General features: G+C 42.0%; 1 protein-coding gene across 5 annotated transcripts in view; it reads right to left on the bottom strand.

The window, feature by feature from the left end:
* Positions 1–21100, bottom strand: part of LOC128661204 (cytochrome P450 2C20) — a 262287-nt gene that overhangs the window by 145861 nt on the left and 95326 nt on the right. For 4 of the 5 annotated variants that reach the window (XM_053715458.1, XM_053715457.1, XM_053715456.1 and 1 more), the window contains exon 2: positions 5869–6060. In XM_053715458.1, the coding sequence (XP_053571433.1) occupies positions 5869–6045 (177 nt within the window). In that variant the 5' untranslated portion in view covers positions 6046–6060. Of the gene's footprint in view, positions 1–5868; positions 6061–15479; positions 15555–21100 lie in introns of those variants that run through there. The other variant, XM_053715459.1, reaches the window with a different exon arrangement.

Here is a 21100-nt window from a genome sequence, read left to right as displayed (position 1 = left end):
GTGAACCGAAGAGAAGGAAAGCTGGATCCCCATTTGAGCACAAAAGGAACCCCAAAATCTGGAGACAAACTGGTTACCCCGGTCCGACACTATCTCCTTGGGTAACCCATGTAAACGGAAGACCTCCTGGGCAAAAATTGAAGCAAGCTCCTGAGTGGTAGGCAGCTTCATCAAGGGAATGCAATGTGGCATTTTAGAAAAACGGTCAACCACCATAAGGATAACAGTATTGCCATTGGAAACAGGAAGCTCGACAATGAAGTCCATGGAAAGATGTGTCCAAGGACGCTCACCATTAGCAATAGGTTGAAGAAGACCCACAGGAAGACGTCAAGGTGACATATTCTGTGCACAAACTGAGCAGGAGGCAACATACGCAGCAACATCAGAACGAAGACCTGGCCACCAGAATTGTCGAGTGACAGATCAAATCATTTGGTTCTTGCCTGGGTGACCTGCGGCTTTAGGATAGTGGTAAGTGTGCAAAAGTTTAGTTAGAAGATTCTCAGGAACAAAACACTTACCACTAGGTTTCTTAGGAGGTGCATTGGTTTGTGCAGCCAGGATCTCCTCCCCCAAGGGAGAAGTCAAATTAGTACGTATGGTAGCCAAAATATGGTCAGGAGGTATAACAGGAGTAGGTACAGACTCCTCCTTGGACAGACTCCTCCTTGGACAGTAATTCCATGTTGCCAATTTCATAATTGCACTCCGCTGGAGACAATTTCTTAGAGAAGAAACCACACGGATGCAAGGAACCGTCAGGCATACGACGTTGAGACAAGAGGGCACCTACTCCAGTCTCAGATGCATCAACCTCAAGAATGAAAGGCAGGACAGGGTTAGGATGAGCCAGAACTGGAGCGGCAGCAAAGGCAGTCTTAAGACTATGAAAGGCCTTAATGGCAGTAGGTGACCAATAGAGGGGATCATTCTCTTTAGGGGTCATGTCTGTGATAGGTTTAACCAAGGAAGAAAAGTTTTTAATAAACTTTCTATAGTAATTGGCGAACCCCAAAAAACGTTGAATAGACCGAAGACCAACTGGGCGAGGCCACTGCAGATAACTTGTCAGGATCCATGGTGAACCCTGCAACAGAGATAACATAACCTAGGAAAGTTACTTGAGTCTGATGGAACTCACATTTCTTGAGTTTACAAAACAGGTCGTTCTCACGTAGTCTCTGAAGAACCCGTGTAACATCAGAACGATGAGCCTCAAGTGTGGGTGAGTGTATGAAGATGTCGTCTAAGTACACCACAACACACTTTAGCAACATATCTCGTAGGACATCATTAATAAATTCCTGAAAAACAGCAGGAGCATTACATTGCCAAAGGGCATTAAAAGATACTCATAATGCCCGCTCCTGGTGTTAAATGCTGTTTTCCATTCATGGCCCTCCTTAATCCTAATGAGATTGAAGCTCCCTTGAGGAGGTCAAAGAGTTCCGTAATAAGAGTAATAGGGTAAGCATTCTTAATGGTAAGACGATTAAGACCCCTAGTAACGATACATGGTCTTAACTCACCACCCTTTTTCTTCACAAAGAAGAAGCCAGTCCTTGCAGGAGAGCAGGATTTGCAGCTGATCCCCCGCGACAGAGCACCGGCAACATATTCCTCCATAGCACAATTCTCTGCAACAGAAAGAGGGTACACCCGGCCTCGAGGAGGAATGGCTCCAAGTTGCAGGTCTATGGCACAATCGTAAGACCGGTGAGGAGGCAACGTACCGGCACGCACCTTGTCAAACACATCTAGGAACTCTCGGTAATTGAGAAACCAAAGAAGTGCACAAGACTTTAACTGGTTTCCGAAGACAAGTGGAATACATTGGGGGGACCAAGACAAAATTTCGGACCTGCGCCAGCCGAGACTGGGATTGTGCTTTTGGAGCAAGGGATAACCCAGAAGAACCAGAAAATGCGGAGAGTTTATCACCTGGAACTAGGGGGTTTCAAAATGGAGAGCCCCAACAGCCAAGGACATGCAGCAGTTTCGTGAGTAACGAGTGCGGGCTGAAGGGGCCTGCCATCAATGGCCTCAATAGCAAGCGGAATGGACAGAGGCAAAACAGAAATGGAGTGCTGTGATACAAAAGCACTGTCAATGAAATAGCCCGCAGCACCGGAGTCAACAAGAGCCTGGGTGACTATGGAGGTGTCCACCCAGGAAAGGGCAACCGTGACCAAAGGTTTCTCCTTAAGCGGTTCCAGGGACAAGGATAAACCACCCAAGGTCTGCCCCCGACAGGACCTTAGGTGTGAGCGTTTCCCGGCCGTGTAGGACAAGACTTCAAAAGGTGGCCCTGTAACCCACGTGGAGAGACACGTGAATCCCAGCTGCATCGGCTCAGCAGTACCTGGTGACTCGGGACCAGGAGGCATGGGAGGAGAGGGAGGTATGGGTGGGAACGAACACATAGGAGACAACGGAACAGGAGGCTTCCGCAAGCGCTCCTTGAAAGAGGGCCTCTCTCTGAGTCTGATGTTAATTAGGATAAGAAAAGACACCAATGCCTCGAGATCCTCTGGCAAATCTCTGGCAGCAACTTCGTCTTTAATCGCATCAGAGAGCCCATGAAAGAAGGCGGCAACAAGGGCTTCATTATTCCAACCTACCTCTGCGGCAAGCGTACGGAACTCAATAGCATACTGAGCAACAGATCTTGTACCTTGCTGAATGGACATGAGTCGTTTAGCAGCAGAGGAGGAGCAAGCCGGAACATCAAATACCCTTCGAAAGGAGGCCACAAATTCAGGGTAATTTGAAATCACAGGTTTATTAGTCTCCCACAAGGGATTAGCCCAGGCATGAGCTGTGTCAGAGAGTAACGAGATGAGAAATCCCACCTTAGCTCTGTCAGAGGGAAACGCCTGAGGTAACATCTCAAAGTAAATGCCCACCTGGTTCAAAAACCCTCTGCACTGAATATGATTGCCTCCATATTGCTGAGGTAGAGGTGCAGAACCGGACATGCTCCTGGTAGGCATAGGTGCAGCAGCGGAAACAGGAGCAGCCATAACTTGCGGGACACTTTGGTCCAAATGTGCAGTGCGAGTCAGCAGGGTTTGCAGGGCTAGTGCAAATTGATGCAAGCGGTGATCCTGTACATCCATCCTGCAAATGATGGCAGGTAAAGGTGGATTATTAGCACCATCAGGATTCATGGCCTTTGCGTAATGTCAGGGTGCCAGGAATCAGACTGAGACGAGAAGTGCAAAAATAATCACACCTTTATTAATAGCAAAAAATAATAAAAAGTCCACAAGTCAAATAACAAGCCAGGAATCAAAACCAGAGCTGGTAGTCAGACGAGCCGAGTCAGGAGCCAAAGCGAATAGTCAGACGAGCCGGAATCAGGAACAAGGAAAACAGCAGAGTCAGGAACAAGCCAGGGATCAGGAACCAGGAAGGACGTCAGGCAGCCAGGTAATACACAGGAACTCTCACAAACAGGTCTGAGACAACGCAAAGGCAATGCATACTGAATAGAGGCCCTTTAAATAATAAGTGATGACATCACAATTCTGAGACTGCATCCTGTCTCACATGGATGATGCACACCAGTCTGGCCATAAAAGGAAGTGCAGGAATTGAGCAGCATCCCCCACAATGCACCATAGTCAGGAAGAGAGGTGAGTAAAATGGCTGCCAGCAGCACATGGTAAACAACAGGGAAAAAACCCTGACACCCTCGAATTCCGATTGGCTGATAGGATTCTATCAGCCAATCGGAATTAAGGTAGGAAAAATCTGAATTTCAATCCGATTGGCTGATTGGATCAGCCAATAGAATTGACCTCGCATTCTATTGGCTCATCCAATCAGCCAATCGGATTGAACTTCAATCTGATTGGCTGATTAAATCAACCAATCAGATTTTTCCTACCTTAATTCCGATTGGCTGATAGAATCCTATCAGCCAATCAGAATTTGAGGGACGCCATCTTGGATGACGTCATTTAAAGGAAACTTCATTCGTCGTTAGTCCGTCGGAAGAAGAGGATGGCTCAGCGTCGGCTGGATAGAAGATGGCTCCGCTCTGCTCCGGAAGGATGAAGATAGAAGATGCCGCCTGGATGAAGATGTCTGCCGGTCCGGATGTCCTCTTCTGGCCCATCGGTGGCCGGTTGGCTGAACACGGCTCAAGGTAGGGTGATCTTCAGGGGGTAGTGTTAGTTTTTTTTAAGGGGGGATCGGGTGGTTTTAGAGTAGGGGTGTGTGGGTGGTGGGTTGTAATGTTGGGGGGGATTAGATTTTTTTTACAGGTAAAAGAGCTGATTACTTTGAGGCTTTTTTATTTTATTAGGGGGCTTAGATTAGGTGTAATTAGATTAAAATTCTTGTAATATTTTTTTAGTTTTTGTAATTTAGTGTTGTTTTTTTTTGTATTATAGTTTAGTTTATTTAATTGTATTTGAGTTTAGATAATTGTATTTAATTTATTTAATTAATTTATTGATAGTGTAGTGTTGTAACTTAGGTTAGGTTTTATTTTACAGGTAATTTTGTAATTATTTTAACTAGGTAGCTATTAAATAGTTATTAACTATTTAATAGCTATTGTACCTAGTTAAAATAAATACAAAGTTGCCTGTAAAATAAATATAAACCCTAAAATAGCTACAATGTAATTATTAGTTATATTGTAGCTATATTAGGGTTTATTTTATAGGTAAGTATTTATTTTTAAATAGGATTAATTTATTTAATGAAAGTAATTTTAGTTCGTTTTATTTAAATTATATTTAATTTAGGAGGGTGTTAGGGTTAGACTTAGGTTTAGGGGTTAATAACTTTATTATAGTAGCGGCAACGTTGGGGGTGGGAGATTATGGGTTAATAATTGTAGGTAAGTGGCGGCGATGTTAGGGAGGGCAGATTAGGTGTTAATAAAATTTATTATAGTGTTTGTGAGGCAGGAGTGCAGCTATTTAGGGGTTAATACATTTATTATAGGGGCCGCGATGTCCGGTCGGCAGATTAGGGGTTAATAAGTGTAGGTAGGTGGTGGCGAGGTTGGAGGGGGCAGATTAGGGGGTAATAAATATAGTATAGGTGTTGGCGATGTTAGGGACAGCAGATTAGGGGTTCATAGGGATAATGTAGGTGGCGGCGATGTCCGGTCGGAAGATTAGGGGTTAAACATTTTTATTATAGGGCTTGCGATGTGGGGGGGGGGGCCTCGGTTTAGGGGTTAATAGGTAGTTTATGGGTGTTAGTGTACATTGTAGAACTTTAGTTAAGAGTTTTATGTTAGCCCTTAAAACTCTTAACTACTGACTTTTTTTTGCAGTTGGAGTCTTGGAGGTAGAGGCTCTACCGCTCACTTCTTCCAAGACTCGTAATACCAGCATTAGGCAAATCCCATAGAAAAGATAGGATACACAATTGACGTAAGGGGATTTGCGGTAGCCTCGAGTCGCGGAAGAAAAGTGAGCGGTAGACCTGTACCTGTCAGACTCATAATACCAGCGTTAGATAAAAAGCAGCGTTAGGACCCCTTAACGCTGCTTTTTAAGGCTAATGCAGAACTCGTAATCTAGGCGTAAGTTATTTCATGTGGCATAATTTTAAAATTAACTTTTATCTTAACAAATATTAATTGACTCAACGGAAAATATTAGCAGAACCTACGCAGTGCAAGATCACTTAAAAGCCACATTGGCACCAGGGTTTGTTATGGTTTAGAGTGACCTCTGACTAGAAATCCTGTGAAATCTCATATTATGCACATCGTACAGCTCTGCCAATGGATTGGAATAGATCTTAATATTGTCTATTCACATTTATTTGTGTTTGTTTAAATTCTGAGCAGCTGCTGTAGCTGGACCCTCCGTAACTCAGCAAGCGCTGCTGTACCTCTGGGTATTGTTTGGTTTCTCTTCCCCTTACGACATACGCAGGGTTCCCTAGCAGAGGCCAGGGGGTGGGTCCTGGGGGCAGGAATTGGTACTTCTTCTTCTTCTGCCATAATGAGGTGATGAAGAGGACAAGTAAGACGAGGCTGATGGTCAGAGACAGAAACGAGACTTCCATGATCCTGAGATAATCCTGTAAAACACAGCTAAATGTAAATCATAACATTGTGTGTTATCCTTATTGTGGCATAAATATTCTGATGCATGATATTTAGTGAGACAAATATTTCTTAAAGGGACAGTTTACCCTAAATTTGTTATCAATGATCCATTTTATCTGTTGGAGTATATTAAATATTTGACAAATGGCTACTTTACATTTATATCGACAAATATATGATTTTGCCTGTTGTATCCCTACCTATACTTAAAGTTCCTGTACTTTAGTATTGGCTATAGAAAAGCTGCATAAACATATTCAGCAGAATAATTTACACTCTCAGTGGGGTTAGGAGAGATAAGTAATAAAATGCTAATTTTCATTTGTTCTCGCTAAGGGCCTGATATTCAAAGCTTGCTGGCATGGAGAGAAATCATGGTGGGGTTTTTAAGACCTCAAATTTTATTGTAGACATCTCTCCTTCACATCAAGAACCTGCATAGTGAGATAAATATCTGTCAAATTAAAATTTGTGCTTCTAACATATTTTTAGGGACCTCTCCGTACTGACAAGACGTCTTAGATAGTCTAACCTGACCAGAGAGCTTTTGAATATCAGGCCATAAGGTCCCAATGATCTGATGCTCTCTGCTCAGACGAGATGATATAAAATGATCCTCCAGAACTGCGAGATCCATAGTGAAATTCTAAAAAGGCAGATTTTTCTTTACTTTTCCAAGGAGTTCCCTGCATTTCTGTATGTGAAGGATAGACAAGCCCAGTGCAATATAGCACTATATGACATGAGAGTTCTGCTGCATTTACACGTTGTGCTTCCTATTTTAAATCAATTTACACTTCAGATTAAATTGTATTACTTTTAAACTTTGCATTTTCTATTTTGTATTTTATTTCATATACAGCAGTGTATTTAAGATTGTGAATTTACAAATTCTGATTTTGCTTTCACAGTTTCTGCGTAACTTTAACACATTAGGGTCATACTTTGTATATTTATGTGTATCTTTTACAAATTACATTGCACTGAAACCTTCTGTTTCCCAGACAGCTTGATTACTTTCTATGGGCTCAACAAGCAAAAAGATGCTACAGATTGGAAATAAATTGTATTGCAGACTTGGAAAGAAATTGTATTGCAGACTTCACAGGGGTTGAACTCACTGAATTCAATAAGAAAATGGATGGAATCTGGAAGTCACAGAGAGATGATAGATGCCCTACATCGAAAGTAATGAGGCCCTCTGGGATACAGAGTTTTACAGAGGAGAGAGAAGTAAAGAGGAGAACACTTGGGGTTGATATAAAGGAGTAGATTTACCATTGTGTGGGCGGACATGATCCGATGTATTCATCATGTCCGTCGCACATCAATAAATGCCGACAGCATACACTGTCACCAATGATCATTGCACAAGCATTTCTAGTGAAATGCTTGTGCAATACCGCCCATGATAGCTAGCAGGTGGTGTCAATCAACCCAATCGTATGCGATCGGACGAATTAAGGAGCAGCGGTCATAAGACTGCTGCTTCTTAACTTCTGTTTCCGGTGAGCCTGAATGTTTGAAAAATCGGCCCCAAAGGCTCAGTTTGCAGCAAATACAATTGAAACTGAAATATTTTTAATGCAATATAACTTGATTTTGGCAGTAGTTTAGTATATATTACTTTTCTGTCAGTTAAATAAGTGTATTCTGAATTTTGAGCAAACTTCACCTGTATACAGATGGTAAGATAATTCAAGGTAGACCAGCTTGTTTAAAATGCTTACAACATTTCACAAGACTTGTGACAGAGCATCAGACATACTCTGTTACTCACACTTTCTGAAGCTGTGTTTTATTTTACAATGGAAAATATAAAATAACTATCGCAATGCAATTTGGAAAAGATACACAGAAATATACAAAGTATGCTCCTAATTTGTTAAAGTAACACAGAAACTTTCAAAACATAATCATAATTTGTAAAATCTCTGCTGGATCTAAATCTAACTGTATTAAAATAGAAAATAAAACATGTAGTATGTAATAATACTTAAATGACCCAGTCTGAAGTATAAAGTAATATAGAATACAAAGCACAAAGGCCCCTATTTATTAAAGGTCTTGCGGACCTGATCCGACAGTGAGGATCAGGTCCGCAAGACCTCGCTAAATGGGGAGATCAATACGCCGCCGCCAGCAGGGAGGTGTCAATCAACCCGATCGTAGTCGATCGGGTTGATTTCCAGCGGTTCCTGTCCGCCTGCTCAGAGTCTTTAGACCGCTGCTTCATAACTTGTGTTTCTGGCGAGTCTGAAGACTCGCCAGAAACACAGCCCTTCAAGCTCCGTACGGAGCTTGATAAATATGGGCCAAAGTGTTAGTGTAACAAAACTCTCAATACATGCAGTCCTATATTTATAGTTGCCACCACAGCCATGGTTTCTTAAACAGTTATGAGCTACACATGCTGCAGGGTCTGCAGGGAGGAACGTGAGTTCAGTCCCTGTGAAGTCTGCACTACAATTTCTCTACAAGTTGTAGAATCTTTTATCATCAGGCACAACATATTGGGCTTATTGGTACATGGGTTATGTATTAAAAGAACAAAACTGATTTTTCACATACAAAAATAAATCTAAAGAAGCAATTTCTCATACACTTTATACTCTGTGGCTGGTATAACAAGTCATTGGAAACACATTAAAGAAAAAACTATTGTACAGTATATGGTCCCTTTAAGCAGTCAGGGTAGAATACAGCATTAAAGGAACAGTGTACTGTAACATTGGTTTCCGTTAATGGGCTAGATGACAAGTGGAAGTTACCACTGAAAGTAAACTTGTAACATGGGGGGTTAGTGCGTGTATTGAAAATAAAGTTAGCGTGAGAGTAAAAATGTGTGCTAACTTGAGGACTTTGTACAGTGTGACCGAGTTTACTTCTTCTCCCAAAAGACTTCAACAGAGAAAGCAAAATGAAAAAAAAGAAAACTTGCGCACTAACCCAACACCACATTCAACCTACAGCGCTAACCTGAAGTGAGTTATTCATATTTTACATTCCAATGTTTTTCACATAGAAGAAAATGTTTTTATTATTTTAAAATATTTATTTATATCTATATGAGAGGACCTGAAGTGCGGCTCGGTGTTGCGGTCACATGGGCAACCCTGAGGTCCAAAAAAAAACAGCCGTGAGACTGGAGGAGGTAACTGCGGTCGTTTGCACAGCTCCAAGTGTAGAGGATGTGGTCAGCTGCTAAGGAAGTTGTTTTTTGCGTTTTTTACAAGATTGATATATTAACCTATCCTCTATGAGATAAGCATGAATGAGGAACTTGAATTTGGCTGTCTCCCCCTCATGCTATATGCTTTGACTTGCTACTATCCTTTGGAAGTGACATTTATTTTAAACCATTGTATATACATCTATCACATACCCACAATTCAAAGCCTTAGGCCTCTAGTTATCAACGCGTCTAATTTACCTGCCTTCGCCGGTTCAATACGCCCGCGTAAGCTCGCCTACCATCGCCGCCGCAGACCTGCAAAATTTCGCCTAAGTTTTCAATAAATCTGTCAAAAAGCCGCGCACCAAGTACGGGGCGATGAGCAGCGGATTGTGAGAGTTATCACTCATCCGATCTCGCTGCTCTTCGGCTTTTTGACAGCTTTATTGCTAGCCTGTCACTAAGCACCCACACTAACTACACTGTTCTACCCCCTATACCGGCGCCCCCGGAGCCCCCCACAACTAAATAAAGTTACTAACCCGTAAACCGCCGCCCTTAGACCCCGCCGCAACTCTTATAAATGTATTAACCCCTAAACCGCCGCTCCCGGACACCGCCGACACCTACTTTATACCTAGTAACCCCTATCCTGCCCCCCTATACCGCCGCCGCCTATAATAAAGTTATTAACCCCTATCCTGCTGATCCCGGACCTCGCCGCAACTAAATAAATAGTTTAACCCCTAAACCGCGGCTCTCGGACCCCACCGCAACCTATATTAAACTTATTAACCCCTAATCTGCCCCCCTTACACCGTCGCCACCTATAATAAATGTATTAACCCCTATCCTGCCCCCCCTACACCGCCGCCACTGTAATTATTAACCCCTAAACCTAAGTCTAACCCTAACACCCCCCAACTTAAATATTAATTAAATAAATCTAAATAATATTTCTCTTATTAACTAAGTTAATCCTATTTAAAACTAAATACTTACCTATAAAATAAACCCTAATATAGCTACAATATAAATAATAATTATATTGTAGCTATCTTAGGATTTATTTTTATTTTACAGGCATCTTTCAATTTATTTTAACTAGGTACAATAGCTATTAAATAGTTATTAACTATTTAATAGCCACCTAGCTAAAATAAAGAGAAATTTACCAGTAAAATAAAAACTAACCTAAGTTACAATTACACCTAACACTACACTATACTGTAATAAATTATTCCTATTTAAAACTAAATACTTACCTGTAAAATAAACCCTAAGATAGCTACAATGTAATTAATAATTACATTGTAGCTATTTTAGGATTTAAATTTATTTTACAGGTAACTTTGTATTTATTTTAGCTAGTTAGAATAGTTATTAAATAGTTATTAACTATTTAATAACTACCTAGCTAAAAGAAATACAAAATTACCTGTAAAATAAATCCTAACCTAAGTTACAATTAAACCTAACACTACACTATCATTAAATTAATTAAATAAATTAGCTACAAATAACTACAATTAAATACAATTACATAAACTAACTAAAGTACAAAAAATAAAAAAGCTAAGTTACAAAAAATAAAAAAAATAAGTTACAAGCATTTCAAAAATATTACAACAATTTTAAGCTACTTACACCCAATCTAACCCCCCTAATAAAATAACAAACCCCCCCAAAATAAAAAAATGCCCTACCCTATTCTAAATTAAAAAAGTTCAAAGCTCTTTTACCTTACCAGCCCTTAAAAGGGCCTTTTGCGGAGCATGCCCCAAAGAAAACAGCTCTTTTGCCTGTAAAAGAAAAATACAACCCCCCCCCCAACGTTAAAACCCACCACCCTCATACCCCTAATCTAACCCAAACTCCCCTTAATAAAACCTAACACTACCCCCCTGAAGATCATCCTACCTTGAGTCGTCTTCACTCAGCCGAGCCACCGATGGAACCGAAGAGGAGATCCGGAGCGGCAGAAGTGATCCTCTAAGGGGCGCTGAAGAAGTCTTCCATCCGATGAAGTGATCCTCCAAGGGGCGCTGAAGAAGTCTTCCATCCGGGCGATGTCATCTTCCAAGCGGCGCTGAAGAAGTCTTCCATCCGGGCGATGTCATCTTCCAAGCGGGGTCTTCAATCTTCTTTCTTTAGGATCCATCTTCATCCCGCCGACGCGGAACATCCTTCTTCCCCGACGGACTAATGACGAATGAAGGCTCCTTTAAGGGACGTCATCCAAGATGGCGTCCCTTCAGTTCCGATTGGCTGATTCTATCAGCCAATCGGAATTAAGGTAGGAAAAATCTGATTGGCTGATTGAATCAGCCAATCAGATTGAGCTTGCATTCTATTGGCTGTTCCGATCAGCCAATAGAATGCGAGCTCAATCTGATTGGCTGATTCAATCAGCCAATCAGATTTTTCCTACCTTAATTCTGATTGGCTGATAGAATCCTATCAGCCAATCGGAATTGAAGGGACGCCATCTTGGATGACGTCCCTTAAAGGAGCCTTCATTCGTCGTTAGTCTGTCGGGGAAGAAGGATGTTCCGCGTCGGCGGGATGAAGATGGATCCTGAAGAAAGAAGATTGAAGACCCCGCTTGGAAGATGACATCGCCCGGATGGAAGACTTTTTCAGCGCCGCTTGGAAGATGACATCGCCCGGATGGAAGACTTCTTCAGCGCCCCTTGGAGGATCACTTCATCAGATGGAAGACTTCTTCAGCGCCCCTTGGAGGATCACTTCTGCCGCTCCGGATCTCCTCTTCGGTTCTATCGGTGGCTCGGCTGAGTGAAGACGACTCAAGGTAGGATGATCTTCAGGGGGGTAGTGTTAGGTTTTATTAAGGGGGGTTTGGGTTAGATTAGGGGTATGTGGGTGGTGGGTTTAACATTGGGGGGGTTGTATTTTTCTTTTACAGGCAAAAGAGCTGTTTTCTTTGGGGCATGCCCCGCAAAAGGCCCTTTTAAGGGCTGGTAAGGTAAAAGAGCTTTGAACTTTTTTAATTTAGAATAGGGTAGGGCATTTTTTTATTTTGGGGGGCTTTGTTATTTTATTAGGGGGCTTAGATTAGGTGTAAGTAGCTTAAAATTGTTGTAATATTTTTGAAATGTTTGTAACTTATTTTTTTTTATTTTTTGTAACTTAGCTTTTTTATTTTTTGTACTTTAGTTAGTTTATGTAATTGTATTTAATTGTAGTTATTTGTAGCTAATTTATTTAATTAATTTAATGATAGTGTAGTGTTAGGTTTAATTGTAACTTAGGTTAGGATTAATTTTACAGGTAATTTTGTATTTCTTTTAGTTAGGTAGTTATTAAATAGTTAATAACTATTTAATACCTATTCTAACTAGCTAAAATAAATACAAAGTTACCTGTAAAATAAATATAAATCCTAAAATAGCTACAATGTAATTATTAATTACATTGTAGCTACCTTAGGGTTTATTTTACAGGTAAGTATTTAGTTTTAAATAGGAATAATTTATTAAAGTATAGTGTAGTGTTAGGTGTAATTGTAACTTAGGTTAGTTTTTATTTTACAGGTAAATTTCTCTTTATTTTAGCTAGGTAACTATTAAATAGTTAATAACTATTTAATAGCTATTGTACCTAGTTAAAATAAATTGAAAGATGCCTGTAAAATAAAAATAAATCCTAAGATAGCTACAATATAATTATTATTTATATTGTAGCTATATTAGGGTTTATTTTATAGGTAAGTATTTAGTTTTAAATAGGATTCATTTAGTTAATAATAGAAATATTATTTAGATTTATTTAATTAATATTTAAGTTAGGGGGGTGTTAGGTTTAGTGTTAGACTTAGGTTTAGGAGTTAATAAATTTATTACAGTGGCGGCGGTGTAGGGGGGGCAGGATAGGGGTTAATAAATTTATTATAGGTGGCGACGGTGTAGGGGGGGTAGGATAGGGGTTAGTAGGTATAATGTAGGTGGCAATACATTTATAAGAGTTGCAGCGGGGTCTAGGAGCGGCGGTTTAGGGGTTACTAACTTTATTTAGTTGCGGGGGGCTCCAGGGGCGCCAGTATAGGGGGTTAACATATTTATTATAGTGGCGGCGGGTCCGGGAGCGGCGGTTTAGGGGTTAATCAGTTTATTATAGTGGCGGTGGGCTCCGGGAGCTGCGGTTTAGGGGGAAAACACTTTATTTAGTTGCGGCGGTGTAGGGGGGGACAGATTAGGGGTGTTTAGACTCGGGGTACATGTTAGGGTGTTAGGTGTACACATTTCCCATAGAAATCAATGGGATGTCGGGCAGCAGCGAACATGAACTTTCGCTATGGTCAGACTCCCATTGATTCCTATGGGATCCGCCACCTCCAGGGCGGCGGTTTGAAAACCAGGTACGCTGGGCCGGAAAAGTGCCGAGCGTACCTGCTAGTTTTTTGATAACTAGCAAAAGTAGTCAGATTGTGCCGCACTTGTGTGCGGAACATCTGGATTGACGTAAGAATCGATCTGTGTCGGACTGAGTCCGGCGGATCGAAGCTTACGTCACTAAATTCTACTTTTGCCGGTCTCTAGCCTTTGATAACTAAGGCGAATCAGCCTCGCCACAAATATGCTGCGGAATTCCAGCGTATTTGAGGTTGACGGCTTGATAACTAGAGGCCTTAGAGATAACAATGGAAAATTAACATTTTAGTACCTCTTTCACAGCCCCCATCTGGAGCATGTTTTTATCTAAGTCTTTTTGTTTGTATGTTTTTTTGTTATTTTTTATTGCTGCCAGAACTTAAGTTCAGAAATGTTCAGTGTAGGTGGGAATACAAATAGCAAAATCAGCTATTTCAAATGAGAAAATAAAGGTGAAGGAACAATTTGTAAACAATTTAATTCACTCAAGTAGGTAAAAATAATAATTAGGAACACATACAAGGGGTGACATATTAGAGTCCCTTTCAGCTTCTTTTAATTCAATTGAATCTGCTCCCGTAACTGAGCCCCACTAACAATTCTCTAGAGAACACCTATGCTTGGTTGTATAGGGAAATGTATTGTCAGCAGAAAAGTGAGGTTTTTATTTGACTTTATAGATCACTAGTTAAGTCTCATGTTAAACTATGTACAGTCCATGGGACTGTATCTCCAGTATATAAATAAACTAGATAATGTACAAAGGAGCCTACTGAGGGCTCGCTTCCATTGAGCCATCAAAAATGGAGCAGTAAGCTACCGAAGCGGCCGACAGCTAAAAGTAATTTACGGCTTTATTTTAGTACCAGGTTTCCATTGAAAAGGTTTCTGCTTTGCTTGCGAGTAGGTGTAAGTTAGCGTTGTGTTAACGCTTCCCCCCGATGCCAGATTAACATTAATACGTTACTATGGTAACCCAACCTTACACTACACTCGATCGCATATACGGCGCTGCATATTTTACCCGTTGCTTGCTGTTAGAATAAAATCAAACACCTAACACATGCGCAATATCTAGCTCTCAACCGCAAATGTATTAACCCCTAAGTCGCCAACCCCCATACCACAAAGTATCTATTAAAGTTATTAACCCTAAACCGCCATCCCCCCCACAACGCAAACTATCTATTAAATCTATTAACCCTTAATCCGCAATGCCCCCACAGCGCAAACGATCTATGTAAACTATGAACCCCTAATCCGCCATTAACCCACATCGCAATTAACCTAATAAATCTATTAACCCCTAAACCGCCAAACCCCACAACGCAAATAACGGATCACTAAGCCCCCTAACCTAACACCCCCTAAATTAACCCCATTACATAAATTAAAATAATCCTAAATTACAATTAAAATAAAATAAAAACTAATTAAGCTAAAATTACAGAAAATATAAAAGTCTAACATTACATAAAATAATAACCAAAATTTAAAAAAATAAAAAAATAAGCCTAACCCCTATGAAAATAAACCCCCCCAAAAATAAAAATACTAAACTACCAATAGCCCTTAAAAGGGCCTTTTGTAGGACATTGCCCTAAATTAAACAGCTCTTTTACCTTAAAAAATACTAAGTCCTCCCTCTAACAGTAAAACCCCCCAAAATAAAATAAAAACCTAAAACTTAAAAATCCTAAACTACCCATTGCTCCTAAAGGGGCATTTGTATGGGCATTGCTCTTTTTCAGCACCCAAATCCCTAATCTAAAAAAAAAATAAAATTAAATAAAAGTCTAACTCTAACCCCCAGATAGGTACTCACGGTTCCTGAAGTCCGGCGGTGAAGTCTTCTTCCAAGCGGCGACCTCTTCTATCTTCATCCAGGACCGCGGAACTGAAGACCGGCTACTGCGGAACCATGGAGCGTGGAGGATCCTCTTTGTACGATTGCCGCTGTACACTGAAAAGTGAATTTAAGGAACGCAATTAAATATGGCATCCCTTGCAATCCTATTGGCTGGAATGATTCTTCAAATTCAAATCAGCCAATAGAATGAGAGCTACTGAAATCCTACTGGCTGATTTGAACAGCCAATAGGATTTTAGTAGCTCTTATCCTATTGGCTGGTTTGAACAGCCAATAGGATTTCAGTAGCTCTTATCCTATTGGCTGATTTGAACAGCCAATACACACACATAGTGGCGGTGATGTCGGGGAGCGGCGGAATAGGGGTTAATAACTTTTATTAGTGTCGGCGATGTCGGGAGCGGCAGATTAGGGGTTAATAACTTTATTTCTCACATCTCTAACTGGATGTCCTCTCACTACCTCAAGCTAAATCTCTCCAAAATGGAGCTCCTTATTTTTCCCCCTTCTTCTAAACTCACCACCCACAATCTCTCTATAACTGTCGACAACTCCATCATTACCCCTACCCCGCATGCCCGATGTCTCGGGGTCACATTTGACTCAGATCTTTCTTTCACTCCTCACATTCAGTCATTGGCTAAAGCCTGCCGCTTCCACCTTAAAAACATCTCTAAAATTAGAGACACAAGACACAGCTAAGATTTTAATCCACTCTCTCATCCTTTCCCGCCTTGATTACTGCAACTCTGTCCTCTCTGGTCTCCCCACCTACCGCCTAGCTCCTTTACAATCCATAATGAATGCCTCTGCCATACTCATCTTCCTTACAAGTCACTCTTCATCTGCTGCACCTCTCTGCCAATCCCTTCACTGCCTTCCTCTTGCCTCTAGGATCAAACACAAAATTCTCACTCTGACATACAAAGCCCTCAACTGCACTGCTCCCCCCTATATCTCAGACCTTGTCTCCAGATACTCTCCCTCCCGTCCCCTTCGCTCTGCTCATGACCTCCTACTCTCCTCCTCTCTTGTCACCTCATCACACTCCCGTTTACAGGACTTCTCCAGACTGGCTCCCATCTTGTGGAACTCTCTGCCTCGCTCCACAAGATTCTCTTCTAGTTTTAAAAGCTTCAAGTGCTCCCTAAAGACTCTACTGTTCAGGGATGCTTACAACCTACGCTAACCTTTCTTTATACCAGTTCCTGTCCTCCATTGCTATCCCCTGAACCCCCTTAGCATGTAAGCCGAAAAGTCCAGCTGTTTGTAGATCACCTTCTTAAGAGCTGACTACAACAGTGTAACTCTTGGCAGGGCCCTCTACCCATTTGATCCCTATAATTGTTTTGTTGTAGTCTGCATTTGTTTATAGCGCTGCAGAATCTGTTGGCGTTCTACAAATAACCGATAATAATAAAAAATAATAATAATAATAATTTAGGTGTCGGCGATGTTGGGAGCGGCAGATTAGGGGTTAATAAATGTATTTAATAGTTGCGGTGTGGGTGGGCGGCGGATACGGGGTTAATAAGTTTAGTATAGCGTTTGCGATGCAGGAGGGCGGCGGTTTAGGGGTTAATAGGTAGGTTATGGGTGTTAGTGTACTTTGTAACACTTTAGTTATGAGTTTTGTGAAACATTTTTGTTACACAAAACTCATAACTACTGCTCTCAGATGGCGATATGGATCGTGTTGGTATAGGCTGTAACGCAAGCATTTAAGCCTGAACGCACAACCTGTAATACCAGCGCTATGTAAATCCCACGCAAAAACATAATTTTTTTTGAGTGTGGAATGGACGTTGCGTTACAGGCTAAAATGCTTGCGTATAGCTATACCGACACGACTCGCAATAGCAGTGTTACTGCCATTACGCTGAAATTGACATTTTTTCTGCGTTAAAAGCCATAACGCGGGGGGCGGAGCTAACCAGCAGAGTGAACGGACGTGTGTGTCTGTAGCTCTGCAAGTCAAACTTAATTAACTAATATAATCCTAGTTATAAGACTACTACTTTTTTATTTTTTGCTGTCCTACCCTACAACGATGCTTCTGGGAGCAGACAATTTGCAGTTCCATATCCCTGCTTAGCTGAAATACGCTCTTACATGCTGGGGCTTAGAGATTTCGGCCTGAACACTAGTGGTCGTTCTTTGGGCAAACACTGAAGCTATTCCACTACGGGACACAAAGAAGCCTTCATCGGACACCGGATAGCAAATTGCTTTACAAAGTTTATTAAATAGATGACTTTGTCTAGCTTTAACCCCTATTAACTTGGGGAGGTGCAAGGAAAGTGAGCAGTGGCATTTGCAGTCCGGACTCGACTCTGTGGGCGCAGCAAACCCCTATCCCGGCACAGTAATATGGACTAAGTGGAAAAGTAAGCTGATACTACAAACATACATTGCAAGTGTTTAATATGCACCCGGAGGGTCGGGGATCCGCTCTGGGTGGCATCTAAACCTCATCTGTACCAGACCCGAGAGTCCCTTCAGCCGCACAGACAGCTTTCAGGCGGAGAGGGGCGGACCCACAGACAGCCGCCTGCGATCTTGTCTGGGAGAGCTAGAAAACCCGGAGATACACAGAAACTAGGTAAGACCTCTGGCCAGAGGCTCCGGTAGTTAAGAAAGATTAGAACCACAGTGGCTGCGGTTGTCTCCCGGTACATATAGTGCCGTTCTATTCATTGGGTCACGCAGTTTGTATAAAGCAGGACTGTGACAAGTCTTTCCCACACATCGTCTGCATATGTTTTAGCTTTTGGTGATAACCTGGTGCAAGCTTTGAATGAAGGGGTATTAACATCATTACATTTTGAATGTGAGCATATTTGGGGCATCTAACTCCCTTAAACAAGAATTGGCGCGAAACTCCGCCATCTTGGATTTCTTGTTGCGCAGCTCTTTTAACTCACTGCCCGATTGAGTGTGTGATAGCTGGATCGTATGAGAGTAATTTAAATCAACCCAAACCCTAAGCCAGAATCTGCAAAGTCCTACAACATATAGAGCCCTAAATAACGGCCTAAGTTTTTTCTGAAGTAGCAACCTGCTGAACTGTATCCCTTTTCACGAAAACTCATTCTCCCCCTGATTTAAAGACACAGAGGGGAAGCAACAGGTCACTTAGTGGCTGAATCTGGTCTAAAGATAATACAGTGTTTTAACTGAAACGTTAACCAAACAGTTATTAAACCTGTGACACTACCCTGGATACCTGATTATTCATTTCCTTTGGGCCGTTTGTTAGGGGCTTGTAATATAGACTGCAGCTGAGGAAGGAGCCTCACACAGCTGCACCACATCAGCAACACTTTCTCACTCTCTTTAACAGGTTCCCTGCAGATTATCTAAATCTCCTTAACAGCAAAATCCAAACCCTCTCACTGGTTTAGAAATAGGACCCAGGATTACAATTGCAAAGTTACATCCCAGGACACTCTCAAGTCACTTTAAGCACAGCACCTACTGGGTGGCGAACCTTGCTCTTACTTCATACTGTTCTCACAGACTGAGGCCACTGCTATAGAATTGTGTCTTATTGTGCTGCTGCGTCAGCTTCTGTTTCTCTGCAGCCCAGCTCAGAGTGGAGTGTCTCATTGCATATTATTTTTGAGTTGTGACCTTGCATAATTTACTTTTTTCCTTGCACAGGACGTTTGATATCTAACTTTCCGGGCCCCAGTTGCTCCTGCCTGGTTGTCGCACTTATGTAACCCTTTGACTAATAGTGAGAGCGGGTTTCGCCTCCCACCTTGTGCGCTGCCCGGCAGAGGCAACTGTTCCAGGTACCCTGGGCATAGTTACCCATCTGTGTGTTAATATCACCTTCTATCACTGACCCCCCCCCTCTCGGACTCATCCTTTCCGGCCTGCTTACGTGGGCTGGTCACTACCACTCTCCTTTTCCCCTTCCTTCGGGTCGTATCCCTCCTTCCCCGAGTCCGAGGGGCACACACCCCTTAAGAATTTTAGAGGCGCCTCACTACAAGTAAAAAGGTAGTATTAATAAGACGCCCACCTGGCCTCTTTCTCCACCTGAGTTGGCATCTTTTGATTCATACAAAGCCTTGTGGGGCAGTATGTTGCCCATAAACGCCGCTATGGGGAGATAGAGGTTACGGGTGGACGGCTAGCCCTACTCCGTTATGTAATACTATTGTGCATGTGTATTATTCTCTTTTTATTTTCATTAGCCTGTCGGGTCCAATAGCACTCTCATTTACCCCCAACCCGGGCTCACTGGTTCAGCTTGAGGCTCTCTCTTCTCCTATGAAAATGCCACACAACGCCAGGAGACACTCGAAGCCGCCAGGTTCTGTGAAAAAAACAGTCCTAGATCATTTCACACAACATCCCAAAGACCAGACTGAGGACTCCAATGAAGGTTTAAGTGAGTCTGAGTCTCTGGGGGATGGTTCCCAACGCCTCAAGCGAGATCACAACACCTAATAATGGAAGCAACACTTAAAAAAATGCTTGCAAACCAAACTATCTCCATAACCAAGGAAATCCAACGCAACCATGCTGAACTCCGTAAAGATATCTCTGAGATAGGTGACAGAGTAGACTCCCTGGAAAGAAAACAGGACGATCTTGCCACTGACCATACAAATTTATTGTCCTACTCAGAATCTCTTGCGGATCAAATTAGCCAGCTGGAGTTAGCCGATTTGGAGGATAGGGCACGCAGAAACAACATAAGGTTTAGAGGAATACCTGAGGATATCCAACCGGCAGATATTCAAAACTTCCTGAAAGAACTCTTTAAAGAACTCCTGGGTCCATCTGAGGGGCTGACAGACACCATGGAACGGGCCCATAGGGCCCTACACCCTAGAACAGTCTCTCAGGAAAAACCGAGAGATGTCATAGTCTGCTTCCACAGTTTTATCTTTAAGGACAGACTCATGCAGGCGGCCTTTCGGAAGCCGCAAACATCAGAAAGATTTAAAGACATACAACTGCTGCCCGACTTATCCGCACACACTCTGCAACACCGGAGGTGGGAGAACATTAAGTACAGATGGGGTTACCCTACTAAACTAATAATCACAAAAGACAACAAATCAATCATCGTGACCTCTCTTTCTCAAGGGACTTCTCTCCTTGGCCAATGGGGACTCATGGCAATAGACTCATGGGGACCTCCGGCTGTACAATGTAAGCTGAGAGTCACAGCCCCTGAATGGTCGGTTAAGGAACAAAGACCTAAGAGGATGAGAACACAACAGCCTACTGATGACACCCATCTAGAGTCTCCACCCTCCTGAACCTGAGCCTACTTCTGTTATATTTTGCAGGTCTGATAGGATATACTATGCTTACCCCCACTCTCATTACCTTGTATTGATGTGTTAATAAGTAACGGAGTAGGAGCTATAGTGTCTGAAAAATGTGACTTCTTATTCATATACGCCTACTTGCTATTGTTTCATGTTAGACTTATGTGTTTTCACTGTCCATTGCTTCACGATGTTTCATGTTAGACCCTTATGCCCACCTAGTCTTACATGGGACGGGCATGACACGATAGAATATTCTCACCTCTGCTCTTTCAAATATGT

This window comes from Bombina bombina, chromosome 5, assembly GCF_027579735.1.
Source record: "Bombina bombina isolate aBomBom1 chromosome 5, aBomBom1.pri, whole genome shotgun sequence".
Lineage (NCBI taxonomy): Eukaryota > Metazoa > Chordata > Amphibia > Anura > Bombinatoridae > Bombina > Bombina bombina.
The sequence above is the reverse complement of the archived record's forward strand: the minus strand, read 5'-3'. Positions and strand labels throughout refer to the sequence as shown.